Raw genomic sequence first — 19,626 nt, forward strand, 5'->3', positions numbered from 1 at the left:
GCAGCCGGCGGCGGAGCAGGTGAGCGCACCTCTGGCGCCTCTGGAACAAAGCTGGGAGGCGGGGCCCAGGTGCCCGACTGGGGTTTGGGGATTCCCGACCTTGTCCTGCCTGGGGTTCCGCCGAATCGGGAGCTGGGGGAGGAGAGAGGGGCGGCTCGAAGGGACGAAGAAGGGCGATCTGATTTAGATCGTCTCCTGGCGCTGGTGCTGCGATCCACCTGTAAGTTTTTTTCTTATTTTTTATACGATGTGGTTGTAAAAGAAGCAAGTTAATAAGCAGTCCTGTGTTAGGCATGTCTGCTGTCTGATCCAGCCGACGCGACACGAAGTGTTTAATCGTGTATAACACTGAAGAAAATTAGGCAAATGACAGTATTTTATCAGTATAGCATCTTGAACTTAATGTCTTATTTTAATGCATTTGTCTGCTGGAGCAAGCATAACAAGATCCTAGAATTCCAATATTTTTAAATTTATTATTATTGCAGCTTGATCAAAGGTTTACCTATCCCTCCAAATAATTGTTATTTTTGGGATGTGAAACACCCAGAGCTCTGCTTCTGTATTTGGGTGGGAGCACATGCTATAGCTGTTAACAAAGCCATTATACTGCAAATGGCATTGTGTCCTCAGATACTATTCCAGCACATCATTCCCTGCTTGGATGCAATGTAACAATAATGATAAAGCATATTGATAGTGTACGGTTTGGTTTAGCCCACCTAGAAGTACTCAGTTTACACCATCTGATGAGATGCAAAGATAATTGCTGAGTTAGTCCGTGCATGTTGTCTCCTCAGGTTTGTCCATCATCACCCAGCTCCGTCTTTTTTGTCAAAATGTCTGTTATCATTACCTGCTGAATAAGACTCTGGATGAGCAGATCATAGAAATTGAAAAAGCTGTGTACACTGAGCATGCCTGGCATGTAATATTCTGGATGTGATTTCAAAAGCAATAAAGGTCCAGTTTAACTATATATATTCCTTACTGTTTCTCATGGAGTGAAATTTGTTGGCTGGCATCAAACTGCACCTATTTCTATCATCTTCAGTGTATTTATTGAATAAGGAAGCATTTTTGGTTTCCAGATCATCGTGTAATACTTTTACATTTGATTCTTTATGAAATCATAATTTCCACTGCCTAATGGTGAAGAGGGTCTTATGCTGAGCTTTGACACTCTTAACTGAAGTTCATTAAGGTTTCTTTTAAACCAGAGATTGAGAGCTGTCTTTCTAGTTGATGTAGTTGGTCCACCCAGATTTTGATGCAGGACAGTCCTGTAGTGGAGGAGGTGTGCAGGGGTTTTCTCAACCACAAGAAATTGAGACCCTCAGTTACCTTTGCCAGGCTGCAGGAGGTTGTTTGTCCCAGAGTGAGTAGTTCAGCACTGGCACTCACTGCTGTGGGAAGCTGAGAAGGTCAGCAGTGTTAATGGTTTCTGAAAAGACTGGGCACGCTCATGGGAGACAGTTCTGGTAGCTAAATGCAAAAGGCAAGATGCAACCTTCATCTGAGAAAGGTTTAAAGCCCATGTTTATGGGAAGCTGAAAAGGTGCTCTGGGAGAGGATCATTTTATATGCCCCACGCTGTTCTATTACTTGTGAATCAGCTATTATCAGTCACTTTTCATTTCTGAGGGAGAACAATTAACTAGATAAGGCATTGATCTATTTAATGTGGCTGTTAAATTTTTATGATAATTTGTGCATCAAATAGTAATACTTTGCAGAAGCGAATTTATTACACATAAGCGTGTTCTGGCAGAGGAAATACAAAAGTGCATTTTATGCTTGTAACAAAGAAAAGAAGCACATAATAGAGATTGTTCAAATATAAATTGTTCAGCTGCAAATGTGAGGCATACAATACTGGGAAAAAACCCAACTATAAAAGAAATTGCTTCTAAGAAACTGAATTAATTCTTTTTCCCTTCTATTTTTTTACTACTTGTATTTTTTGAATTGTTAAAATGGTTTTCAGTACTACAGCTAGGTTGGTGTTGTCTGTACAAAAACATGGATGTTTTGATCTGAGAAAAATTAAATAGTTAATAAAGAAGTAAAGCAAAGAGAAGGAAAATGTAAGAAAAAAATACCTACTAAGTTATAGCATTCTTATTCTCGCTGTCATTCTGCTTTTCATTTGCTTGATACTTTCAGGCTTTTGGTAACTGAATTAAAATTGCCACTACTTCAAAACATCTTTACTTATTCATAATGTGGCAGTATGTATATCTTCTGAAAAATGTCAGTTCCAGAAAAAACTTCTATTTATATATTATGTTGGATTGAAATCCAACATCACAGGTGCAATAGCAATGGATTTCTTCAAAATTAAGTTAAAAAAAATACGTGAAACTGTTGAAGAAGTATAATCTTTGTGATACTAAGATCCCTAAAAGTGGTTTCTTAACAGATTACAGACATTTTACCTTTCTAATTATTAAAAAAAAAGAAAAAACCCTCAACAACTTTTATGACTATATAAGGTTAATATGAGGCATAAATGATACACAAATAAAAATAAATCCTACTGAAAAATTATTTTCTAGTTTTAGTTGCATACCATGGATCTTCAAATCTTCTTATTCGAGCATTTTTACCATCTCCAAGTGAGACTAAGATGAGCAAGGGGGGAGTAAGGCGAGAGAGGGAAGTTCAGCCTGCCCACTCTGATGACACTGCAGTTTTACTAAGATATTTGAGGTTAGTGATATAGAGTGAAAAGTATATTATGAGGTCATTTGCAGGTAGTCATAGGAGAATACCCATTAAAATGCAAAGTAATGGAAGACTGAAATTACCTAATTTTAATAGAGTTGTAACAAAAGCGCTGTATAACTAAATGCACTGGACTTTGGCCAAGACACATTACATTTGACTACGGCTGCAGAAGACTTATTTGATTATTTTTTTTACTTTCTGGCCTGAAAAGAATTTTCTGTGTTGTGTTGCAACTAGCTTCCCTAAGACATACAAGCACATTTAGACAAATGATATGAATAAAACTATGCATATTTCTTTTGCATAGTAATGCAAAATGTATGTGTTTTATAGCCTTCTCTAAGAGTTATGAAGGATGCTGTCAAGGTTATTTATCATGAGCATAAATTAGAATGGGCTTATAAATTCTACTAAAATACAGGGTAGCAGCTAATTCTGAGGATATTCTGTCTGTAATAACAACCCTTTTTTTCATAGTGATATCTATGATGACAAAATTTAGTTATATTGTCAGTCATTTGAATTTGTCTTTATTTTTTAAAGAAACTTTGTCTATATTTTTTTCTCCTCCCCCATCATCCACTTCCTCTCACTCTGCCTAGTGCCTGCCTACAGGAAAAAAAAAAAGCTGATGAAACATTTTAGTTCTTTGTTGTGGATGAAACACCTGGTGGTGGCTCTTCTGCTACCCTCAACCCATGATCTGATTGCTCTTGCTTCATGCCAAAAGGATAGAGGATGGGGTAGAAAAAGAAAATTGTTCTTGAAGCAAACTGTCATACTTCTTACACAGTTTTGCCTTGAGAACTGCTGATTTCTGCTGCTTGGTGGCTTAACTCCTGTGTACTGAGCACTTTGCTTCTCAATCAAAAGATTTCCATCGGCTCCCAGGAGGGTTTTTAGCCAAGGTATGTGGTGCAGCCTGAGTGAGCAATATTAGTGTTCTGTTCTGTCAGCTCAGGTCATCATCTGGGTGAATGGCCTTTCTTCTTAATTCTCCCTGCATTTGTAACTCCTCCTTTAAACAAGAGCCTGAGCTTTTTGCCTCTGGTGCCCAAGGAGAATGATCAGTGCTCTAGAGGAGAATAGAATGCTACAGAAATTTATGAAATTACTATATTAGCTCTCACCATTGGTTATAATGGGTAATGTACAGAGAGGTAACTCCTTCTACAAAACCAGTGGGAATTTTGGTCCCATTGGCACAGAGTTGATTGTTTGCTCCCATTGAGATTCTGGCTCCAGCTGAACGCCTCACAGCAGCCATTCACGAGTGGGAACATGTGGTGGTGTTCACAGGGGTCCCAGGACAAGAGAAGAGACGAGAATGTTGACTCCATGTTTCAGAAGGCTGATTTATTATTTTATGACATATATTATATTAAAAGAAAATGATATATTAAAGCCATACTAAAAGAATAGAAGAAAGGATTTAATCAGAAGGCTAGCAAGCAATAGAAAGGAATGATAACAAAATCTTGTGACTGACCAGAGAGTCTGAGACAGCTGGACTGTGATTGGCCATTAATTAAAAACAACCACATGAGACCAATCTCATGCAAACAGATCCACCTGTTGCATTCCACAGCAGCAATTATTGTTTTTCTTTTCCTCTGAGGCTTCTCAGCTTCTCAGGAGAAAAATCCTGGCAAAAGGATTTTTCAGAAAATATCATGGCGACAGGAACATTTGGAAGCTTCTGCCAAATTCAAGACTTTCATCTGATATCTGCATGCTGGGTATAGTTCCTTGGCCACAAAGGATCCCTAGAAACTTAGTATTTCTTCTCTTTTGCTCTGATTTTGCATTGTTTTATTACCCTTGGGAGAACTTTCTTTTCTATCTATGTAAATGTGCCATACAATCTTTTGTCTCCATTAGTCACCTTTCCAAAGTCATGAGAAGTTTGAGGTGTGTTTAAAAGAAAAGTATTTCATTTTATTTTCATATTTAAAAGCAATGCCCATACATTTTTTACTTAGGCCTCAAAACACCTTGAGAAAGATCTAAACTGGGAAATTTCTGTGTTCTACTAAGAGGGAGAGGCAGAGTTTGGCATGAATATCTGAAGTGGCTCGATCAAGGTCATATAGCAAGTCAGTAGCAAAATGTGGAAAAATTACTTGTTTCTTTGGAAAAAGGATGTTCAGTTTTACTCTTGGTCTTACATTTGTGGCATTTATAATGCAATTGCTAAGAATCCTGCAGCATCAGTTAATTCCCTTTTTGTTAAAAAGCAGTGTGAATATCTTAATGAAAGCTGTGGTTGGCTAACACACGACATTTTAAAATGGAAGATTTCAAGAAATCATACATCCAGTATAAAATCTTGAAACATTCAATAATTACATCAGTACCAAAGAACAGGGAAAAAACATCCTGTTTGGTCTCAAACCCCTTGCATTTGTGGCAATGTGAAAACAGGCTGCTGTCAAATAACATCTCCATTTCATAGCATTCTTCACAGTGCCTTTTTTGACAGAGGAGCTGCAGTCCAGCACTAGTCTTTATTATTCCTGCAATAATGGGACCCTGATAGGAGTCTATTTCATGTCAGTGATTTACTGTCTCTATTACAGCATGACCTGAAAGCCGTAACTCCTCTGCCAGGGACTGGGGTTTGGAAGAGTTCCAGGGCTGCAGCACAGCTTCCAGGCCAGCTCAGATTCTCTAATCCTGTGTATTTTTCACCCAGTTCAATGATTTTTAGCTTGTGCAGAAAGTGTCAGAAATGTTTCATAAAGGAATGGCCTTTGTTTGGGCAATTCTAATAAAGCCGCTGGTGCAACTAAAACGTGCACTGAGCTGTTACAGTCTTCATAAGTAATTTTCCTCTTGCTTGTACCATCGGTGGAAAGGCCATTTCTTGAATGTCAGACAGCACATGAAAGCACCATGCATATGCTGTGCAACATTGTGGGTTGACACTGCTGGGTTAATGTTAAATCCCTCTGTTTCTGGCACAGTGCTTCACAGACCATAAATAACTGTGTCAGTGCACAGTCAGTGAGGTTGCTGGTCTAGATATAAACCATCTAAACAAAATTATTCCATGCAAGGGATAGCATCTTATGAAAGGAAATCAGAAGGGTTACAACAAGTGAAATAAATTTACAAAACAAAAGTTAAAATAGCCACAGAAGGATCATGTCACAGGATAAGGCCACACTGTGAGAGAAACCTTAAGGCTCTGGAAAGCAATCAGTTGCAGACATATCTGGAGGCCTCTGACTTCGGGATCTGATCATGGTTGCAGGGAGAAGGGGACAGATGATGTGTGCCAGAAGAGGGGGTGACAGGATGGCTTTCCCAACACACTGTGGGCTGGAGGCCACCTGCAGATTTACTGTATTAACTTGATGGGAAGGGGACAGGTGGGGAGGCACCTGAATATCACCCGTCCCTTGCAGACCTGTGGACTAAAAAGGTCCATCTGCTGCCCAGGATTTTAATTTTTGCATAAGGAGCCATTTGCACTTGGGTCTTGTGAAGCTCAGATGCCCATTTTCAGGGGCTGCTCACCCTTTTGTGCCCCCAGCATCCCTTGAGTATGTTCTCCATAAGTGACCATCTTGTTCCACTGGTACGAGTGTCCAGAAAGCAGCATGCACTAGCTCAGTTTTGAGTAATGAACAAAATAGAGTCCCTATTTTTTGTTTTATGCTTAGTTTGTACCACTTACTGAAATTTCCTTCAGAGGCTGAAATTAAAAGCCAGGGACATTTGAGGGTCATGAAGAGCCTTTACAGTAGCTCAGTTCAGTCCCCATACATCTTGAGGTTTCACATTAAGTACAGCTCATTAAATGTAGTTCTGAGAGTTTAGCTTCTCTGCTTTGTACTGGGAGTATTTAGCATCTCTAAAATCACACATTGTTTACGCAGTTAAATGGTATTAGCATGTTTTTGGGTTTTTTATACAGAAATTGCTGCTCTTAGGACAGAGGAGATATAAACAGCCAGATAGCAAATAGATGATTGATATATGGTCTCCTCGAGCCAGGTCTCATAAGCTCTTGGAGATCTATATCACACCCAAGATAACTCAGCTACCTTAGAAAGCATAAAATCAGCAGGATGGCTTCTGTGGTAGTGTTGGAAACAGAAAAGTTTTAATAAAAAGCAAAATAGCAAAACTCTTTACAGAGAAAAACCGAGTCAGGTGCAAGAGCTTCTTGCTCCTGGTAAAACACCTCAGAAAAGCAATTCGTTCCTTTGTTCTCTTCTTTTTCTAGTAAATTGCCCGGGTGGGACTTTTTGGATTCTGTCCAATTAGCTATCCTTAAGTTTGAGGTGAAGCCCCCCAGGTCCTATGAAGTGTCTTTTTACCTAATTGAGGAAAGAAACTTCTGGGCTTTTTTCCTTTTTAAGGAGACAAAGGATAGTTTTGTCACTCCGTCAACAGGGGGCACATTCCTATAGATGATCCCTCTTCACATTGGAGGATATTCACCAGAAGACCCAGACAATGTGTCAGATTGTCATTTTCCCATTCCCTGGTGTTATCCCTCTTTTGGATGTGTAGTAACTGCTCCTGACATGGACTTTTTAGCCCTGTGCATTTGGTCTAGCACGTATATGTCACCCCGGATAGGCTCTCCTGATGTCTGGGATCCACACTAATTAATTTATTCTCCTGGGTTTTTTACACCATGCCAGTTCTCAAGTTTTGGCATGAGCTGCAGTTTGATGTTGCACTGAATGGCTCGTGGGCTTCAAGGAAGTGAAACTACTTTAGCAATCTCTGTGGACTGTGAATTCTTGAAATCAATAGCTTCCTTTCAGCAGAGTTTAAACTGCTTTCTATTATGTGGAGCCTGACGCCATAACGGAGAGATGCATGAGATGCTGATTGAGCTGCTCTTTGGGCAGTGGGTGACAAAACAAGGTATCTTTCTGAGTACAGGGGACAAGGGGGCATGTGGTACTTTATTTCTAATAGAAAATCTATTGCTAATGTTGACCCCAAAGCAATTAGTGGTTCATTAAATTGAATTGGTGACTTCACCTGTGCAGTCTATTAAAATATGATACAGCTTAAGTTCAATTTAGTACTGCTAGTGGAAGGGCTGTGGAGATTGATAATGGATTACCTTCTGTCTACCCACTGAGTGGATGCTTGTTCTTAAGTGGAATAGCAGAGCAGCCTGGTGGCTTAGCCAGAAATGCCTCCATATGGCAAAGCTGAACTTCTCCCACTGCTGATGTGGCTCCTCGCTTTCAGAATCATTAAAACTCTCGTGTTTCTGAGAGTAAATGGGCACATATAAATGAGTTGTTGTCCTAAATCCAAACAGCTAGATTTTTCACCATTTTCAAAACTCAAATGATGTCTTGTGTAAATTGTGTAAGAAGTAGTCTTTTTAGCAAATTGAATTGAAAAGGGCTTTGGTTGTACTTCTGAGACTCTACTTTGTTTAAAAGGTATCTTCTCTCAAGACCAAAATCACACCAGTATACAGAGCTTTATTTCTCCCTACTCCCCCGTGTGCTACTTTGGGCAGAGTTCTCCCACACCCAACAAAGAAAGAAGAGCTAGATGGCTGTTGCATTTACTGACAGCCTTGCTAAACTGGAATAGGTGCCCTTGGTTTTGCCTTGTTTCTATTTTGAAGGGGTCCATTGGAAAACTCCAGGGGAATTCATAGGAGGATATTTATTTCATACATTGTAATACATACTCACAAACTGTACTTCAAGTTCTTTTACATTTCCTTCCTAATGGAACATAATTTACTATAAATAGATGTCTTGGTCTCTATATGTCAGGAACACTGTTCAAGGTTCAGAATTTATTATAACTTTCTGTATTGATATGCATTTGAGAGCCCATCAAGAAAAAAAAAATGCACAGATCAGCTACGTAGCAAGAAGATATTGAGCGAAGATACTCAGTACATGCATTTAATAAAAACATGTTTGGTAGGTTTACTTCCCTGGCAGCTGGTTCTCTCTCCTCTGTCACTTTCCAAGGTCCATGGGTAACAGTCCAAGGCCATCTTTTCCACATGTGGCACAGCAGTACTGGTTTGGCACAGTACTGTGCTGGATTGTGCAGCTTTGTGCTGCAGAGCTTTGTGTATGTGTGAAACATTCTAGGAGCCTCACACAGGGAGCTTTACATAAATAGGAAGCTGTTCTTCATCTATGCAAAACCTGCTCAGAGCTGTGGGACCAAACACATAATCTTTGTTTTCTGCTACATCATGCTCTCAGTTTTTTCTTGCCTTTCTAAGTGTTTCTACAAGAATATATAAAAAATAGATGGTAGAACTAAGTGGAGCCAGACCTCTCCAGCAGTGCAGTAACTTCTTGTGCTATTAGAAGCTCTATGGCCCTTTGAGCTTCTCTATAAATCTTTTAATGGGTAAGTACGGAAAGCAGAAAAGGGAGAGAAAGTAGATAAAAAGTGTATTTGGCGATGTGTCTACTTCTGCAAGTAGCTCATCAGACGCATGCTGACTAGGTCAGCTTGGGAAATAATCTGAATCAAAGTGTTTATTGGTTTCTTTTTAATAGTGCCTAGGCAAGAGCCACAATGCTGCACCTACAGATAATGTAGTAAGGGCAAAAAGGCTTAAAAACCAGACAACCTAATTACATTGAATATTATGGCTGTGTGATACTTATACATTTGTCACTTGTGCACTGGTACAGCCACAATGTTTTCCTCAATGTAATTTATTTTTGCTAGTTTTCTTCTAGATTCATAAAATAATCAATTTCAGTATGTTGAGTACTTATTAATGGTGCATTGTGTCACAGATGAGATAAGTTTACTTGTTTAGAACATGGTGCACATAGTGCCAAGGTTGTGGGTTGATCCCCATATGGGCCTTTACTTAAGAGTGGGATTCAGTGATCCTTGTGGGTCTCTTCCAACACAGAATATTCTGTGATTCTGTGAAATATGCTTGAAAATAGATGCTCTTTGCATTTTTTCACCTAGTGGATGAAGCGGTTCCTCAGTAGTGGCACATAATTTCCAAGAGAGAAATAGTATTGTGCTCATCACTATGTGGCACATTTCTGCCACAATCATGAGAAATAAGTGCTGAAATCAAAATAAGCAACTAAGGATTAAATTCCTACATCTTTTTCCTGTTAAAGAAAGAGCAAAGCAGAAATAACAAATAATTGATGTTAAAGACATCTTCACTGAATGATAACACACAAGACATGGGGTGACATCTGTGAGATTCTCGGCATACTGTGTGCACGTTATATAGATTTTTAAAATGTTTAATTCATGTGGGTGATCAGTTGCATAATTATTGTGTGAATGCTTAGTGTTAAGGATTTGTACACCACAATGCATCTGTGCTGGAATGGGTTCACCCGACTGGTCATGTGTAATTGTGGCCTTCATCCCACCTCAGAAGGTTGTGTGGTCAAGGCAGAAAATGGTTAAAACCAGCTGAAGTAGAAAAAGGGCCTATAAGTGACTTTTTTGCAGTCTTTCATTACAGAAATACCTGAGGGAAAGTTGCCAGCAGGAGATTATTGCATCCGATCTGAAAGCAATAATATAAATGTTGTTACTGGGTAATGATAATACTGTATGCTGCAATATTTATATGACTTTCCACCAGCTTATGTGCTGAAAATTGGAATAATGCAAAGTAGCTGCATTGTACATTTCCTTTTTTTTAAATAATGTCATTGTCATCATCTTTTGATTTTCTCCCCTCTTTGTTACAGAGAGAAAATTGAATTTTAGTCATGAGAACAAAGACATATTTCATTTTTCAATCATTGCACTTCCCAGGAATGGGTTTATTAGGCTCAAATGCCCAGGGAAACAAAGTGTAATGGCCTAACATCAGAGGGTATCGGTGTGCTGAGCCCCAAGGGACATGCAGGGGCAGGAACATGTTCACAGTCCTGGAAGCTGATCTATACTGTTCTAGCACTGCTGAGATGTGAGCTGGCAGGAAATTTGCATGGGGTGATTTTCACAGCCATGGCTTGTGTAATGTTTTAAACAAAAAATGTGGGTCTTTAGCAAAGTGCCTTGTTAGGTTGCGGAGTTTTGTTGTTGTTTTTTTAATTCTTTCAGTATCTAGTATCCATCGCTTATGTATTGAGTTAGAGAAGCGTGGCGCTGAAGTTGTTAAATTAGCAGAGTCATATTCATGGATCTTTGTTCTTGTCAGTCAGGATTGTGTGTGGGAGGCTATTAGCTTCTGCACGAAGTTCCACTGAATAGACAAAATGTGAGTGAAATCACTAAACTGTTAACAACAGTGGTTACGGTGTTTGAAGAGTCTTGTAATTGTTTCTTAGATTATAAGGATTATTCAAAAATGCAGCTCTTCACTGAATATGCCATGAATATTTTATTGAAGTAAGAGAGAGTGAATATTGCGGTCAGAAAGGAACTTTGTCTGAGTAATGTGGTTTGCAGGTAGCATTCAAATGCATGAACTAGCTTTTGTACATCTTTTCTACTAATTATGGAAAATGTACATGCATGGGGTGAGGTTTTTTACTTACAATCAAATTTTTGAAGGAGGTGTTGCTAATGGTTTGGTCAAACTACTTTTTCAAAGGAGAGCTGGCTGTGACTAATACAATTATGGTAAGCATTTAAGCTAGTCCTTATCTGAGTCCTGAGGATGTGTCCACTTTGTCAGAGATGACAGTCACTGCTTGCTGCCAGCTCATGAAATGTGTAGCATTAATACAGGCTGGATAAGCACTAGCAAAGAAAAGACATTCTCAAGTGAGAAAGAGCAGGGAAAATGCAGGGATTAGAAAATCCATTCCTGTATAGTTGATTGTATAATGATTTATTGCAAGTAATTTTCAGATTATCCATCTTTGTTGTGTGCCCTTGTGATAGGTATGAGGGGGACTTAAATGTTGCATGTTTTTCATTCCTACATGATTGCAAAGACAGAAAAGATAGCTAATTCCATGAGTACCAAGAAGTTGTTTTAATCAAGCTCTAGATTTGACCCTATTCCACCAGTTTTCTCACACTACATGCTTAGAGTGTAAACCCCAAAAATAAAATGGTTTGTCTGGTTTGTAGCCTTGGAACTCTGTGTATGTATCCCTGATGCCAAGCCCTCAGTATGCTGAGGAATATAGCACTGACATATATATCATGATAGCTTTTAAGGATACTGAACAGCTCAGACCTCATATAATTGTTCCTGATTTGGTTAGAACTGAATACAGACATTTCCAAAAGGTTTGTAATGCATTTTCTAATAATTTTAGTTGGTTTTTTTCTTTTTTTGTAGCAAAATTCAAACCCAGATGTAGTTTGGTTCCCAATTTAACCCCAAACTCTTAAAATAAAGCCCTTTCCCACTTCTCCTTCACGCCTCTCAGAAGTTTTTCTTTCCCACCTCTGTCTTCCTTCCTTTATTTTTTATGACACAATCTTGTAATTTACAGGCATTTTTTTTCTACAAAAACCAAATTTTCAACGCTTATCATTGCTCCTATCTGAAAAGGTTGCTTTTGAATAACGTGGTGCTGCTCCCTCTTTTCTGTCCTCTCTGTCCCTCTACTTCTTTGCTCAGCTCAGTATGACTTTTTCCAGTGACTTCAAGGGCCAGGAATTAACCCAATGACCAAGGGAAAGGTGGCTGGAAGTGTCCTGGTGTCTCTGGAGCAATAGTCCCTCATACAGCACAAACACAATGCTTCCATGTCTCCATTTCATTCACTCCACGCTACCACAGAAGAAAGGAAGCCAAATTCCCCACTGTCATGTAAATATTATATTAGACCCTGCAGTGAGGCTTTGAAATGTTAATACCCCTCTAATGCAGACAGCTGACAGAGGGGGACAGTTTTGATTTGGTTGTGACTCAGGCTGTTCCAACAGGTCCCGGCAGAATTCAAACAGCTGGGAGCACATGCCAGTTTCCTGGGTAGTAAAGGCATTTTACATGATTTTGGGGTCATCTTAGCTGGTGTTTAAGGAGGGAGAAAGCTACCTGGGGGGCAACTTTGACAGACAACAGCTGTTTTAGAGAGTGGTGGCACAGCCCTCTGTTCAGCTGATCTGTCAGCCCACAGCAGTAAAGTGACTGGTAGCAGGATGTCAACTCCCTCAGCCTTCAGCAGGGCTGGATGAGGTCCTGCTCCCTCTCATCGCTGCAGGGGAATAAAGGAAGGAGGCTGGAGATGGATGGTTTTCCACCTCAGACCACAGGAACACATGGCCTGCTGGTGAAGGGAAGCTCCCTGGCAAAGGAATGCTTGGCTCCTAGGAGAAGGAACCCAGGAGGTCCCTTCACCTTTGGTCTGCTGCTGAAGGGACACTTGGTCTTCTCATGAGGAGACAGGAGAGGGACAGGAGTGACCAGCAGCAGTGGCTTCAGCTGGCAGGAGGCACCCTGGTCAAGACTGTCCTTCTGCCCTCTGCCTTCTGCCTTCTCTTCCAATACTCTTCTCAGAATTTTTTCCTGGCCTTTTGTTCTTTGATGACTCCTTCACTGACTCCTTCAGGCCAGCCTTTCATTTTAATGATAGCATGGCAGTGAAACCGAGTCATGTTAAGGCCTGAAGGTTTCCAGCTTTAATCTGTAATGAAATGTAAAGAAACCTGACACAATATCAGTCTCCTTCAGAGAGGGACTTGGGAACTGAGCTCTGGGAATCAATGTGTTCAGACCAGTTGTGCTTTCCCAAGCAATGAATTGTATTGATTAATATTTTCCCTTCTTCAATTTCTCATAGAAATCGGGAAGATTGACCAAGATATATATAAATACAACACCCCAGGATTCACTGGCTGCCTATCAAGAGTCCAATTCAACCAGATTGCTCCACTCAAAGCCGCTCTGAGACCTACCAACGCCTCCTCCCACGTCCACATCCAAGGAGAACTGGTGGAATCCAACTGCGGAGCGTCTCCACTCACCATCCCACCAATGTCGGCCGCCACCGACCCCTGGCACTTAGACTCAGGTAAGGTGGCAATCGTGTCACATTAACTCACTGGAGCAATTCTGAGAAGAAACCTACAGCCTTCCTCTGTAAAGAAAAGAAAAATGAGAGCTAAGTGATTGATAGGTGACTCTAGGGCTGTAATCACGGTAGGAAATGCAGAACTGGAATGACAGAGATTTGCCACCACTTTTAAATGCAGTTACAGAGGAGTTTTTTTTTTTCATTTATTTTGCTTTTTTTTCTTTTTTTTTTCTAATATTCTGCTTTATTTTTTGTTTCTGTAACTCTTAGGCTGTTTAAATGTTGAGTTTTGACCTAACTGATGCGATAGCACTTTCTCTGTAGTCAGCAAAAAGCTTCAAGTACATATAAATAAAGTACAATAACATTTCTTATGCTGTATTCCTAATAAGTGAGTATATTGCAGTCAGCTTCATACCAAAAAAAGAAAAAAGTAAATCTAATTTTAGGCATAAATGCATTTATGTAAAGTGCTGATTTTGTTTTCTGAAATGTCTACTTTCCGTAGGCCGTGTTTAATAGAAAATCCCATTAGTCATGGTGGCGCTCATCTTGTGCTGAAAGTGCTGGAAGCCAAAACAATTTGCAGATCCCAGCAATCTCACCCTGCTTTGTGACTGACAGGCCCTGAAAATATACATTGTGGCTAACTTTAGAGGATTTTTTCTCTCTTCTGCTTCTTGAGTATCATTTACCTTTAGATTTATAGGGTCAGGTATATATTGATGCCTCCTTTGCATTTTGTCCTCACTCTGATTTCAATTGTAGAATATAAATTAGAACCTGTCCCAGCAAATTTCTTGTTTGAAGTGGTATAAAATTAAAATGCTTGAGGAAAAACTTGATTTTGATAATGATTAGTCTTTGAGTTTGGGGATGCATCCATATGCCAGTTTTTAAATGAGAGGAGGTGGGTATATATGTCTTTCTCAGAAGTACATGTCAAAGTCATACCTTTGAGGTTTGTTTTTTTGTGGGTGTTTGGTTGGTTGGTTGGTTTGGTTTGTTGTTGTTTAGGGTTTTTTCTCCTTGCAGTGTCAAGGAACTCCTTGCAGCATTTCCTTTCATCTCTTCTTCAGCAGAGAAGTAGGGCAGTTGTTTCTAAGGAGAGACAGAGCTCCTTGTAAATGAGCATCCCACACATTTATACAAGCAGTATCATTCTTTAAAACCTGTCATTCCCTCCTTGCTGCCATGCCATGCCATTGTAAGATTTCAGTATGTCTCTTCCCCACTTACAACATGCACTTTTCTACCTTAATTTTTTTCATCATAAATTAGTAGTCCCTTTTTTTCTCTGGAATTATTCAGCCTGTTTCTACCTGAAAGTTGTGGTCTGTACTCCTCTTTCTATAAACACATTTTCTGAAGGATTCCTCACTGGCTCGTGTATTTAAAAAGTGTGCCATGAACTCCTTGCTGCTGCTGTGAATCATGTGCATCTAATGGGCTTTAGTTGTTAATTTTTGTTGGTTACTTTTCTTTCCACTTCATTTCAGTGCAAGCTGGCAAAAGACTATGGTGGGATTTACTCAGGATATTTGCACAGTTCCTAATAGCTCCTGCAGTTCAAAGAAGGAGGTCCTGTTTGTCCTTGGCACATGCTCTTACACTTGACCTTGTGCTGGCTCAATCTCATCTTGTAAACTTTGTTGACCTGACAGATTACAATTTACACTTTTTCTTCTGGATAAATTGTAGTACTTGGACACAGAGACAGAGACATGAAGGATGTCAGGGAACATGCCGCATGCTAGTAGGTTGGCTCAAACTTCTGTTAACTTCTGTCAATAAAAAATAGATTTCATTGCCATAGCCAGACTTAACTGTTTCAAGTCATGGGCAGACAAAACTCGAGACCCAGCTTCATTTTCAGTAATGATTAGTTTTTGGAAGACTGGGAGCTAGGAATCCCTTGTCTTGTCCTCTCTAGTGATCTGCAGCAGCAGAGGGAGAAGGTCATATTGCTTCAAAGACTTCTAGTGAGGGACTGCTGTACACCAAAGAAAGCAACAGTGTCAGGTGAGTTATGATTGTAGAAATAAATTTCACAGCAAAGGAGTGGCATTTCACTGGTTCAGGAATAAAAGGATATTCAGGTGTTGGTGAGCAATGTCTAGCTTCTACTGTGGGTTGCATTTCCACAGTACAAAGAGGAGGTATCTCAACAATTCATTTACCAATATCAGTAAAAACAACCAAGTCTTTGTGAAAGTATCAGAAGTGGTCTGACACAGATAGTTCAGTCACAGGAAAAGTGTGTTCTGTAGACTGTGTAACCTTGAGTCATCAAAGTCATAGCCTGTCAGTCATCAAAATGATCTTCATCTAAATTAAAATGCTTGGGTTTAAGTGTCACTTTGCAGTAGTAAATTGGCAGCTTCCACTCAGGATTTTTTTGTGTTTTCCAAACCGTACTTAAGACTTTCTAACACAAATCATGTTGAGAGAGAAAATGGAGGAATCAGAGGCATAACTTATTGGCTCCAGAACTGGAATAGTCTCTGTTGTCTCAGTGTGAATTTACTCCTTTACTAAACTGGCTGAAGGGACAAAGACAAAAAGCGGCTTTGAAATTCTTGTAGTGATGTTAAAGCAAAAGCCACTTGCACTTTGCCACAAAGAAATGGTTGCAAATAACATGGCTTTAAAAGCCTCAATTAATATGTGCAGCATTTCTCATCTCAAACATGTTTTTATCTGTAATTTTTGGTGTTATGTTGCCTATTTAATTTTAAATAGTTCTTAACAAAACATGAGAGCTGAGGATGGATGTTTCATAGTGAAAATAAAAGAGTCAGGAAAAAATTTGTGGGAAGTATCATATGGTTTAAATTTCATTCAGTGACATACTCTGAACTCATCCTGACTCATATTTGAGTTAAGCTTAGATTTTTAGCTTTGTTTCTCAAATATTGTGGAATTGAACTTTGAGGATTGAAAAATGTTGTAGGAGGGAATCAAAGATAAGTGTCTAAATAGAACAGATACACCAGACGACAAATGTAATGATCCTTTCACCTCTCAAATACAGTGCTGGATCAGATTTTGCAGATAATTACCAGAAGTTAAGCAGGTTCTGCCTGATGGGTGACCTACATGAAATGTTTTCTTTAAACTCTTCTGTGTAGTTATTGCATGAACATCTCCTGCTAGCTGCAAAGCATTTCGGATGCCCTAACAGAGAGACTAAAGGGATAATCATAATGACACACATCAGTCACTTGGCAGTTGACCTTTAAAAACTAGTTCAGGGATTTATCAATAAGAAGTCCTGTTGATTTTCTCCCCTGACAAATGAGCTGTTTGTCAATTCACTGTCTTGCACTTTCTGTTATCCTTGAGTTCCATATATCTCACATTTACAATATTAGATCTTTTAAAATTCCTTTGTTCTTGTAGAAGTCTCACTTCCCTCCCTCCCCACCCCTGGCTGGCATTTTGCCATGCTCCTGGGACATTATCTTAAACCATGATCTTGTTCAGCTTGTGAGTATTCTCACAATGCATAGTCTTTTCCTGTTGCTATGGTGATCCTTTCTTGGTGATGATGAAGCGCAGGAATCCAACAAGCCATTCTTTTCTGGAACGTGACTTTGTGGTGATTTAAAAGAAAAAGGTCAATAATGACATCCAAGCAGATCATCAATATAGTTCACTTCCTGTGTTTTCCTCCCATCAGTATTATCTCACTTCGTGTCAGACAATCCAATTTGCCTTGGTTACATCAATAGGAGTGTAGAAAAGAGGCTAAAAAGAGCCTGATCAATGAACACATCTACTTTTATATATTGTCCAAACCATTGAATTACCTGTCTGGCAGACAATTCAAAACAAAAGTTTTAATTTTTATAGCCTTTAACTGTGTTGGTGTGCATTTTTAATATCTATTACTGCTGCATACATAAAAAAAAAAGCTAATCACAAGGGGTTTTTAATCTCTCAGTTCAAGCTGGCTAAGTTATGGGTGAATGATAGCTGACACCTTGTTCATTGTAGAGAAGCAAACAAAAGCCCAAACATCATTATTTTTGTAGTAAAAAAATTCCACAACTAAAATGCCTTGTAGTTAAAATTAGAAGTTGCATATTATTGTAGTGACATTGTTCAGTATATGGGTGCTTTTACCTAAGGTTCTGCCAATTATTAATGAAATCTCACCTCTGAAGTTTTCTTATTCACATAAATAAAGGATAAAAGAAACCTGTTACATGGATATACCTCTCTGTTGTACGTAAAATGTGCTCCAGCTTGCCAAACCACTCAATCTTGAATTTAGTAAAAGCAGGAAAGGCAGAAAGGCAAGGTACACACGATAGTTGGCAAACTTTAGCAGCCCTAAGTTGTCATAGCACTCTGTTGCTGCAAGATGCATTTACTCTGAGTATGAACAGAATGGCATCTAGAGTATTTAACATAGGATTTAGTTAAACCTATATTAGCTTTAACATCTTACAAATTAAATGGAGCAAGATTAAATGCTACATCTGTACATTCTTCAAGAGGCATGACTTTTTCCTGACTGTGCGTGTTTAAACCCTAAATGCTCTTTATTTTTTTGTAATAGTTGAAAGGTCTTGCCTTTTTTAATCAACAGCTTACTTTGATACCTATATTGAGCATGTCTTGCAAAATCATGTACCACTGTCGTCAATATTAAAACAGCTGCTTGCAGGATTCTCTCTCTTTTTGTTATGAATTCATCCCTCTTCCTTTAACAAGTGATGGCAGGAGAAGGGAGCAACAGCACTGAGCACTGGCCATATATCCAAGCTCACCTATTTGTCCAGCTAATTCCTTTGTCAAGAGAAAGAGAGCAGTCAATTTCTGCACCAAGAGAAAGTGTCACTCATGTTACTGGTGGCAGTGCTGAAGGTCGCCTTCCAGATTCAGATGCCATGAGTTGAGTCGCATGTCACCCCTTGACCACGCGTACCCCATCTCAGAGAGCAGAGCTGCAGCACCTGAGGAGAAGCTGGGTCAGATATGTGCTGCTGTGGATGTGGCTAGGAACATGGAAAATAGCTTTTGCCCTTGTTAAGGTCTTGTTACAAATGACACAATGGGAAGGAAGAATCAAAGGTGCTATTTGTTGATGGGTGACAATGCAGCCCTCAAAGTGGTCTTAGGTCACAAACACACGGACCAAACACTCTTCTCCTGGCCACAGGCATTGAAAGAGTCCTGTACACACCAGTTAGTCCAAGAGCATGAGCATTAAGTTAGTGGTGACATGTGACAAAGTGCTCATTCTCTCTTTTAGGGGATGGCAGGAGAGCTGGGTCACTTCCCTAGGCTTCCTGCAAGGGCATGCAAGTCCAGGCAGGAGGCACAGAGGAGCTTCACCACTTTTGTTCATAATGCAGCCTTACACACCTAAATTTGATCTCCTAGTGTTAGCAAAATTAGAAACAGATATGAAGGCATTTGCTAGAATAAAATTACACTCCTCCTTTTTTCAAGCATAGCAAACCTGTACTGCAATTAGAGAATCATGCCAGATTCTCTCTTCAGGGTTACTGATTACTCAAAGTGGTTGGTTGGGTTTTTTTTTTTAATTAACACGGCATGTAAACATTGGGAGGCTGTTTGTCTGCCAGTAAGGTAGCTTAATATTTATACTCTTTATATAAGAGACTGAAGATGCACTTGCAACATGCCCTGTGGGTCAACAGGTTCTTCTGCTGCCAGTCTGGTGCATTTCTGTGATTGTTTACTCTATTGAGAATGACCAGCATTCATCCCCCATGCTCCCAATATAAATATTGTCTCAGAATCCATGGCCTTGACCTGAGTTGTTTTCAAACAAAAAGGTAGCAATTTTTGTCAGTCAGGAGGGATTAAGTCTAGCAGAAACTCATAGCTCAGTTTCTAAGCACCAAGTGTTTCTTGCAGACAAGAGGGTAAGTGGTGAACATTTAAATGCAACAGTTTCTATTTTTCTCCTGCCCATCAAACAGCT

General features: G+C 39.5%; 1 protein-coding gene across 1 annotated transcript in view; it reads left to right on the top strand.

The window, feature by feature from the left end:
* Positions 1 to 19,626, top strand: part of CNTNAP2 (contactin associated protein like 2) — a 1,021,786-nt gene that overhangs the window by 982,109 nt on the left and 20,051 nt on the right. The window contains exon 22 of the mRNA XM_005424150.2: positions 13,431 to 13,661. Coding sequence (XP_005424207.1) covers positions 13,431 to 13,661 — 231 coding nt within the window. The remainder of the gene's footprint in view (positions 1 to 13,430; positions 13,662 to 19,626) is intronic.

The sequence above is a fragment of the Geospiza fortis genome, unplaced genomic scaffold, assembly GCF_000277835.1.
Source record: "Geospiza fortis unplaced genomic scaffold, GeoFor_1.0 scaffold120, whole genome shotgun sequence".
NCBI classification, from domain to species: domain Eukaryota; kingdom Metazoa; phylum Chordata; class Aves; order Passeriformes; family Thraupidae; genus Geospiza; species Geospiza fortis.